Below are 8587 nucleotides of genomic sequence, written 5' to 3'. Positions count from 1 at the left end.
AGATAGGATTCTATCCTGTTTGAATTCTTTTATGGTTCAGAAGATGATCCCCGTTATGGAATTTGTTGCCACACAGTTTTTGTGGGTAAGAAGACTACTCCTGTCACAAGAATTTTTTACCACATGCTTTACAGCAATATGACTTCTCTCTGGTGTGAATTATTTGGTGGCTAAGAAGTCTACTCCGTTCGAAAAACCGCTTGCCACACTCAGAACAGCAATACGGCTTCTCTCCTGTGTGGGTTATTTTGTGCCTTTAAGGGTACTATTTTGTGAAAACTACTTGCCACATTCTAAACAGCAATATGGTTTCTCTCCGGTGTGAATTCTTTGGTGGGTTACAAGATGACTCATGCAAGTGAACTGTTTGCCACACACTGTACAGCAATATGGCTTCTCTCCTGTGTGAATTCTTTTGTGGTGCAGAAGATGATCCTTGTCATGAAATTTGTTGCCACACAGTTTTTTGTGTGTATGAAGACTACGCCTGTCACAGAATTTTTACCACATGCTTCAGCAATATGACTTCTCTCTGGTGTGAATTATTTGGTGGCTAAGAAGTCTACTCCTTTCAAAAAACCGCTTGCCACACTCAGAACAGCAATAGGGCTTCATTCCTGTGTGGATTATTTTGTGTCTTGTAAGGGTACTATTTTGTGAAAACTGCTTGCCACACTCCAAACAGCAATATGGTTTCTCTCCGGTGTGAATTCTTTTGTGAATCTGAAGGTGGCTTGATCTTGAAAACTTTTTGCCACATACCAAACAGCAATATGGCTTCTCTCCAGTGTGGATTCTTTTATGGTTCAAATGATGATTGCGGTTATGGAATTTGTTGCCACACAGTTTTTTGTGGGCAAGAAGACGACTCCTGTGACAGAATTGTTTACCACACTCTTTACAGCAATATGACTTCTCTCTGGTGTGAATTATTTGGTGGCTAAGAAGTCTACTCATTTCAAAAAACCGCTTGCCACACTCAGAACAGCAATATGGCTTCTCTCCTGTGTGGATTATTTTGTGCCTTGTAAGGGGTACTGTTTTGTGAAAACTGCTTGCCACACTCCAAACAGCAATAGGGTTTCTCTCCGGTGTGAATTCTTTGGTGGATCTGAAGACGGCTTGATCCTGAAAACTTTTTGCCACATACCGAACAGCACAACAGCTTCTCTCCAGTGTGGATTCTTTTGTGCATCTGAAGGCGGCACCTATTTGAAAACTCTTTGCCACATTCGAAACAGCAATAAGGCTCTTGTCCCTTGTTGATTTTTTTGTGGTGCAGAAGAATATTGCTGCTACGGAATTGTTTGCCACAGTCTGTACAGCAATACGGCTTCTCTCCAGGGTGGATCTTTCTGTGTGTCTGAAAAAGTCTTCTTCTTGAAAACTCTTTGCCACATTCCAAACAGGAAAATGGCTTCTCTCGGGTGTGAATTCTGACATGCCTCTGTAGATCATAACTGCGCCTGAATTGTTTGCCACATTCAGAACAACAGTGAGGTTTGCCTCCTGTATGAAATTGAAAAGGAAAAAAATGAAAGCTTATTTTTTTCATCTTATCTTGAAATTATGAACAAACTTGTAGAAGCATGCAATTAAATATAAATTGCATTTGGAAAGACATCTGTATAACTTAATATTCCCTTCTGTATTACAACTCACCACATTAGTACAATGACTGGAGCCAAGAAGTTGAAGTAAATAAACTAAATAGGTCACATTTCAGACAACAACTGACAAGAGTAACATCTACATTTTGTTAAAGTACAGAACTGCCTCACCATTTTGTCACCATAGTCTTATATTATTCAAAATTATATGTTGCTCTAATTTTATGGAATTGAGGTAAAAAGTGAATTTTCGGTTAACAATTTATTGAAGAGAGTTTCTTTGGCCTGATAGGACGATATTCAGAACAGTCAAGGGAACACTGGCACATGCATGTTGCTGACGCTCCTCCCTGTTAACAGCACTTTGTTAAAATTCGCATTGAACCTTGCATTATTTGCACTTTTCACATTCTCTTATTGTATGTATAGTTCATGGATGCAATGAATTATTTTGGATTTAATTTTATGGACCTTGCCTAAACAGAGTTTGCAGCCACCGGATTTGTGGTGCTAAGGCGATCACACATGTAATACCTACAGTTATATGTATATGGTTACATGTTGGAACCTCCCAATTATGGTAATTATCGTCATGCACATCTTATAATATATATCCCACTGTTTCAAATGGATGAATCTTCCAATGACATCAGTCTTTCTTTCTACTGCTACTACAGTCTGTGCTCCCCCACCACCTCACCTTCTCTGCTGTGCTGCACTGCTCAAGTGTCCTCTACTGCTGCCAGATATGTACTGGATTTCTAATATGCTGAAGCACTCTCATGATAAATTCCAGCATATAAAAGAGTTTGTAAAGAGCAAATGGTCCGACTGGAATGTCCTAAAACACACTGGTATTATGTGGCAGCCAAAAAATTTACATTGCATGTCAGGTCGCCGCCACTGCCAGGCTGAGAGTGATTAGTTCACCAGTAACATTTGTCCAGGAATACATCACCCACATCATGGTTTTTGAAATAAAAGTGCCAAATTTGCAATATTCTCTTTAAAAAAATAAATAAATAAAAATATTCTGGCTATGGATCTGTGCACAACAAACCCTCATCAGCTAATTTTTTTATTGTTTGACACAAGATCTCTTAATAGCAAAGCATTAGCGCCATCAGAATTTATTACAGACTCCAACCTTGATATGCTATGCTTAACAGAAACTTGGCACAAATCAAACAAATTTACGTCTCTCACAGAGTCAACACCATCCACATACATGTCTTCACCTGTGAGCCTCTGTGAAGGACAAGGTGGAGGGATCAAGGTAATTATTAAATTCAAGTTAAACCTCAAAAAAAAAAAAAAATCTCAGCTAATGGTCCATTGTCTTTTGTGTGTCTGGCTCTTAAATTAACAACTAAATTTGGCCCAGTTTTGTGTTGTTTTCTATTGTCCCCCAAAATACAACAGGTCTGATCTGATCGACCTGAACTACTAACCCACTTAAGTTCCCTGTCTCAGACGGTTATTCTTCTTGGTAATGTTAACATCCATATTGACACTTTAACACGTAAACGGAGAAATCAATTCCTGTCCCAGCTGGACTGTACCGACCTAGTGCAACACATTGATTTTCCTGCTCACTCTGGTAGTCACATATTCGACCTGATCTGCAAATTTGCCTTATCTGTTGAGAACACTTATAGCAGTGATTTGGGACTCTCTGACATGAAGCAGTACTTTTCACTGTCTCATGACCTCTCCCTCCTCTCACCTGTAAACACCAAATTTCTTTCAGAAACCTTAAAGATATGTCATTCTGTCCTTGGTGGATCCATTTCTGATTTTCTTCTGTCTTCCACTATTCTATTCACACTAGATAGTCTTGTTGACTACTTCAACTCAGCCATTCATTCAACATTAGATAAAACGGTTCTGAGCCAATGCTGTGGGTAGAGATAAGTCACACAGAATGTCACCAGTATTCTCAGCCCCATCTAAGAGCTGGAGCTCCAACTTCACACCAGAGAAGCATCAACAACAGAAGATAATAATGTATTTAGGGATATGCACTGGCAATCAGAAGGTTGCTAGTTCAAATACTGTAAACTCATGAAGTGATTCTGTGCGTGATAACATGCAATTGCTTCGTCCTGGGTATGATGTTAATCTGCATCCTCACAATTTACAAGGAAAACTTGCTCCCAACCCCTCTCTTCCCCTAGTATAGACAGACACTTCCTACTCCTGCAAATACCCAACTCTCATCCTCCACCCTGTGAGCCCGCAGAATGTCTCCACTTCTCTTTCTACGACTATGACTGATTGGTGAACATGGACCACCTGACCACCATGCACTCAACAGTAGGGCTGCAATGATTAGTCGACAACGTTGACACAAATTTTTTATTGTCGACGTATCATAAACAGAACCTTCACTAGAGGCTCCAGTCACAAACAACCACATTGGTTTTTGTAACTGCAATGCACTACATGAATGTCTGGGGGCAGTATCATTTGTTATTGTTTGTCAAGACTGCTCACAGTCTTACCAATGAAGAAGAACGTCTTGGGAGAAGAAGAATGTAGAGGAAAATAAATGTGGTTGCAATGGCGAGTTGGATAGAGGAGGGGGAATGAGATGGAAAAAAATTGAGACAGAAACTTTCTAAAGTGTGGGAGCACTTCACCAATAAAGAAAAAAAAAGTTGAATGCAGATTATGCAAAGCGGTGCTTTTTCCACTGCGATGCATGAGCATCTGAAACGCAAGCATCCTGGAGCCGTGATGCCGCCATCTCTTGAGAGGTAAGTTTTAGCAAGTAAAGTTAGTGTCATGTGTTAACGTTGATGTTTGTACTATAATGTGTATATCAAGGTTTGGACAATGATAGTTAATCCTTAAACCGACACATATTTGGGGTTTAATGCACCCCTGGACGCCAAATACTTTTTAGCTGCACTTTTTAAGTAAACGTCACAATTCACAAAGAAAATGTAAAATTTTAATGGAACACGTATTTTTTTTCATGTAAAGAGCATCACAATTACTGCAACACTTATCATTTTACAACTGCAAATGAACTGTGAAAACTATAAAAAAAAAAACAAAAAAAAAACAAAAAAAAAACTTCTGCAACAATCTATTATTATATGTTCAAGATGCAACTGAAGCCACTGATGAAATTCAGTAAATCACCGAGCCAACAGCGCTTGAACTGGCTGCACAAACACTGAAGATTACAGGCTTGTCTAGTGCAGCGGCTGAATCCCAGAGACAGTACTGCTGCAGTACTGCCAGGGCTGGCAGAGGTCGTGAGCTGGCTGCTCAACAAAGTATGCGGTACTAACTGATCAAGCGCCAGCATGCACAATAAATTGCTCTGTGAAACAAATATAGCCAGATCACGAGGTTCAATGAATGTCACGTTGCCCTGAGACCGACTACAGCCGGTGTCGGCATTCAATAAACATACATACGCCCGCTTATACTCGGCCCCGGCATGCTAGCAAATTGCACTGAGAAACAACTTTAGCAAGTTCGCGGAGTTCAATGAATGTCACGTTGCCTCATATACTCTGCTCGGCGTGCTTCCAAATTGCACTGGAAACTGACTCTAGACAGTTCTGGGTTTAAAGGTTAAGTGAATATAACCAGTTATTTTTGCTAATGTGTTTGGAGCTATAGTAAACGAGTGAATAGGAGTAGTTGAGCCGTCCTAGTTTTTTTTTTTTCTTCTTCTTCTTCTTTTTTCGTAGAATATTTGAGTTCATATGAATAGTAAACCATCTCTAACATTAGGTAACTTGTGTTTAATAGTATATCAGTAATTAGCTTGTTACATATTTTAGTCTGCTTTTTTTTATTTTGGCATAATATAGTACACTAGCAAAATACCCACCAAGCAGAAGTAGTGTGTTAAAGAAGTTATGAAAAGAAAAGGAAACATTTTAAAAATGACGTAACATGATTGTCAATGTAATTGTTTTGTCACTGTTATGAGTGTTGCTGTCATCAAGGATTTGATTATCATTATTTCTTTCAATTAGGTTCGTATTTGGAGGACGTGTTGTGTTCAAGTTACATTCCGTGTTTGTCAACCATTGTAAAGATAACAGGTTTCATTCATCGAAGTGTTCACTACCCAACTACCGGTACTCGTGAATCTAAGATGTTTAACAGGCATTCCCGGTATTAAGTTGTGAATTTGCCTCTGCGAATATTTAGCGACAAGCGTGTCTATGAGCGTAATTTACACTTAAGCTTTACACCTTGCTTTCCTATTGATATGTCTACAAAGGCTTATTCAGATTCAGAGGGTTGTTCCTTTCTTACTGCATCAATAAACAGCTCGTCTTTCTCTTTATCTGAGACATCACACACTGCATGCACAGGTTTACCTTTCCCAGTCCTGCAAACTTTAGCGAAGTGATTCAATTTACCACATTTATTACACCATCTTCCTTTAGCTGGACATTGACTTTTTCCACTGTGTGCTTTGTTTCCGCAGTAGCTGCACTTATGAATATGCGTGTATGCGTCACTCGCTTCATATTCTTTTGCTGCCTTCTCAATTGTGTAATGCGTTTTCGTTCAGCGCTCTTTGGAGCTCTTGCTTGTTGTCTGCGTACTGCGTTCACAGTCAGTTCACGTGAGTCGCTCTGAGTACATGCGAGTCGCTCTGAGTACATGCATCGAAGGTTCTCAGCTGTGCTTGTGCTATCTTGTGCGATCTTGCGATGTCCACAGCTTTATTTTATGTTAGCTCAGACCCGGCACTTAAAAGTTTCTCTCGCACTTTTGCGGAGTTTGTGCCAAACACTATTCTATCCCTGACCATCTCATCTTCGTTTGCATAAGCACAGTCCTTCACCAGCAATTTTAACTCTGTTACAAAGTGATCAATAGTCTCGTTTATACCCTGCGTCTTCTCAATAAACTTGTATCTGGTCTGAATATATGCGTCTTAGCATATAAGCGCCTGCGTAGGGGCAGCATGTCTATTGGATTGCTGCTAAAGGGCGGCCTTATATGGGCAGGCACTCAATTACGTGGGAGGCGTGGTGATGGGGGACGCAATATAGGCAGGCAGCCAACTACGTGGGAGGCATGGTGATGGGGGATGCAACTCCGCCTCACCGCGGCACGAGGTGCAGGCTATGGCCGTATATCGATACATAAGTAGGTTCCAGTTATGACCGTTCTACGGTAGAATTTCGAAATGAAAACTGGTTAACTTTTGTAAATAAGCTGTAAGGAATGAGCCTGCCAAATTTCGGCCTTCTACCTACACGGGATGTTGGAGAATTAGTGATGAGTGAGTCAGTCAGTGAGGGCTTTCCCTTTTATTAGTATAGATGATGTGATAAACTACAACACTTTTCTTTCAAAGTGTGACGATTAAAACATCTTTCTCTGTCTGCAAAATCATTCTTGTGTATTACTGCAACCTCTACTCCCTCTGAGCGTCTCTTCTTAGCAGCTGGGAACATTGGCTCAAACAAAAGAGTCAGCCACACACCAGAGCATGTCGAAATGCTCATATTCCTGCACTGCAATCAGGAATATGTTAACTGAATCTTTTATAAACTGTACATTATTGTTTTATTTTATTTGTATTGAAGCTTTATTTAAACGTTTGGACTTTAAGACACACCAGTGACCATTTTTGGTTAAGTTAAATGTACTTTGTTTTAAGACTATGTGCACTTTTGTTTGTATTGTTTAATGTATTTCTTTTTTTATTGTGATGGTCACACTAATATAAAACATCTGATTGTTTTCAAATTCATATGTTTCACTGGTTGTTATTTTCATTTGATTATTATTAATTTTAATGCGTGTTAATGCAGAGACAGCAGGGTGACATTCAGAACAGGATGTGCAACCACAGCTCGAGGCATCAAAATAGTCAGGCATGAAATAATGCGTGACTAATCGGAAAAAATTTAATGATTAATGGCTACCAAAATAATTATTAGTTGCAGCCCCACTCAACAGTGATCCCCACTGACAGGCCAGGTGAGTTGCGACTGTCATGAACCACTTCACTGACTGTTCTGTGTTTGGCATCCCTTTTAGACAAGTTTAGTATGGGTTCCCCAGTCAGAATAGAGCATGCGATAAATTGCTTTCACACTGAAAAATTACTATTTGACATAATTTTCAAATTTCAAGAACTGTGATTTTAATCACCATGTGACACTGGAATCAATAGGAAATTTAAAAAACACAGTGATTAACAGGTTAAAAAAAACGGAAAAAAAAAAAAAAAAAACTAAGAACTCCAAAAATGAAATCTAAGAAAATGAGGCAACCATTAAAAGGAAAAAGGGAGGATAAAGGCGGAAGGAAAATGGGGAAAATGACCTAGAGTTTCTTTCAGTGTTTGAGTATAAAAAGAAACGTCAAAAGGTGAATCTTCAGGTGTAATGGGGAAATTTAAAAAAAAGACGTGTTTGGGAAACCCTTTTAAAATTGCATTTTTTTCTTAGGTCTTCCAAATGACAAGTGGATAACCTCCCCGAGGGGAAAAAGTGACTACTAAGGGGGTACTGGTGATCTGGAAAGTGGGGGGGATGTGCAGCCCGTTAAATGGGCTAAATCAAACAACCCCGGGCCCGACTATTTCCCTCAAATTCTAAAAGGGACTAGGGTTACAGAAAAAACCCCTTTGGGACATTTTTGGAAGTCCTCGCCCGGGAGATTCTGAAGGACTGGAAAATAAGACCCCTAGCACAGCATTTTTTCCCTTAAAACATAAAATTAGACCTCTTATCTCATTGAAAAATGCTGGGGAAATTAATTCCCTTTTGTTTTCAGTAGACGTTTGTAATGCACTCCCTTTGGTCCCAAAAAATAAATCACTTACGGGCAGTGCAGCTGCTAAAAATCCCAACTAGGAAAAAAATGAACTATTTTCTCAGTTTTATGTCACTACACTGATTGCCTGTGGCATTCAGGTTGACTTTAAAATTCCTTTTGGTTTATAAAACCTTCAAAAACGCTCCATCTTATATATGAAA

General features: G+C 39.4%; 1 protein-coding gene across 1 annotated transcript in view; it reads right to left on the bottom strand.

Annotated features, from left to right (window-relative positions):
* Nucleotides 1-513: 513 nt before the first annotated feature.
* LOC120534681 (zinc finger protein 91-like) overlaps nt 514-8587 on the bottom strand; it is a 35907-nt gene continuing 27833 nt past the window's right edge. Inside the window, exon 7 of the mRNA XM_039762272.1 lies at nt 514-1509. Coding sequence (XP_039618206.1) covers nt 514-1509 — 996 coding nt within the window. The remainder of the gene's footprint in view (nt 1510-8587) is intronic.

Source organism: Polypterus senegalus, chromosome 8 (assembly GCF_016835505.1).
Source record: "Polypterus senegalus isolate Bchr_013 chromosome 8, ASM1683550v1, whole genome shotgun sequence".
Classification (NCBI taxonomy): domain Eukaryota; kingdom Metazoa; phylum Chordata; class Cladistia; order Polypteriformes; family Polypteridae; genus Polypterus; species Polypterus senegalus.
Note: the sequence above shows the minus strand (reverse complement) of the source record. Positions and strands in the feature narration are given on the sequence as shown.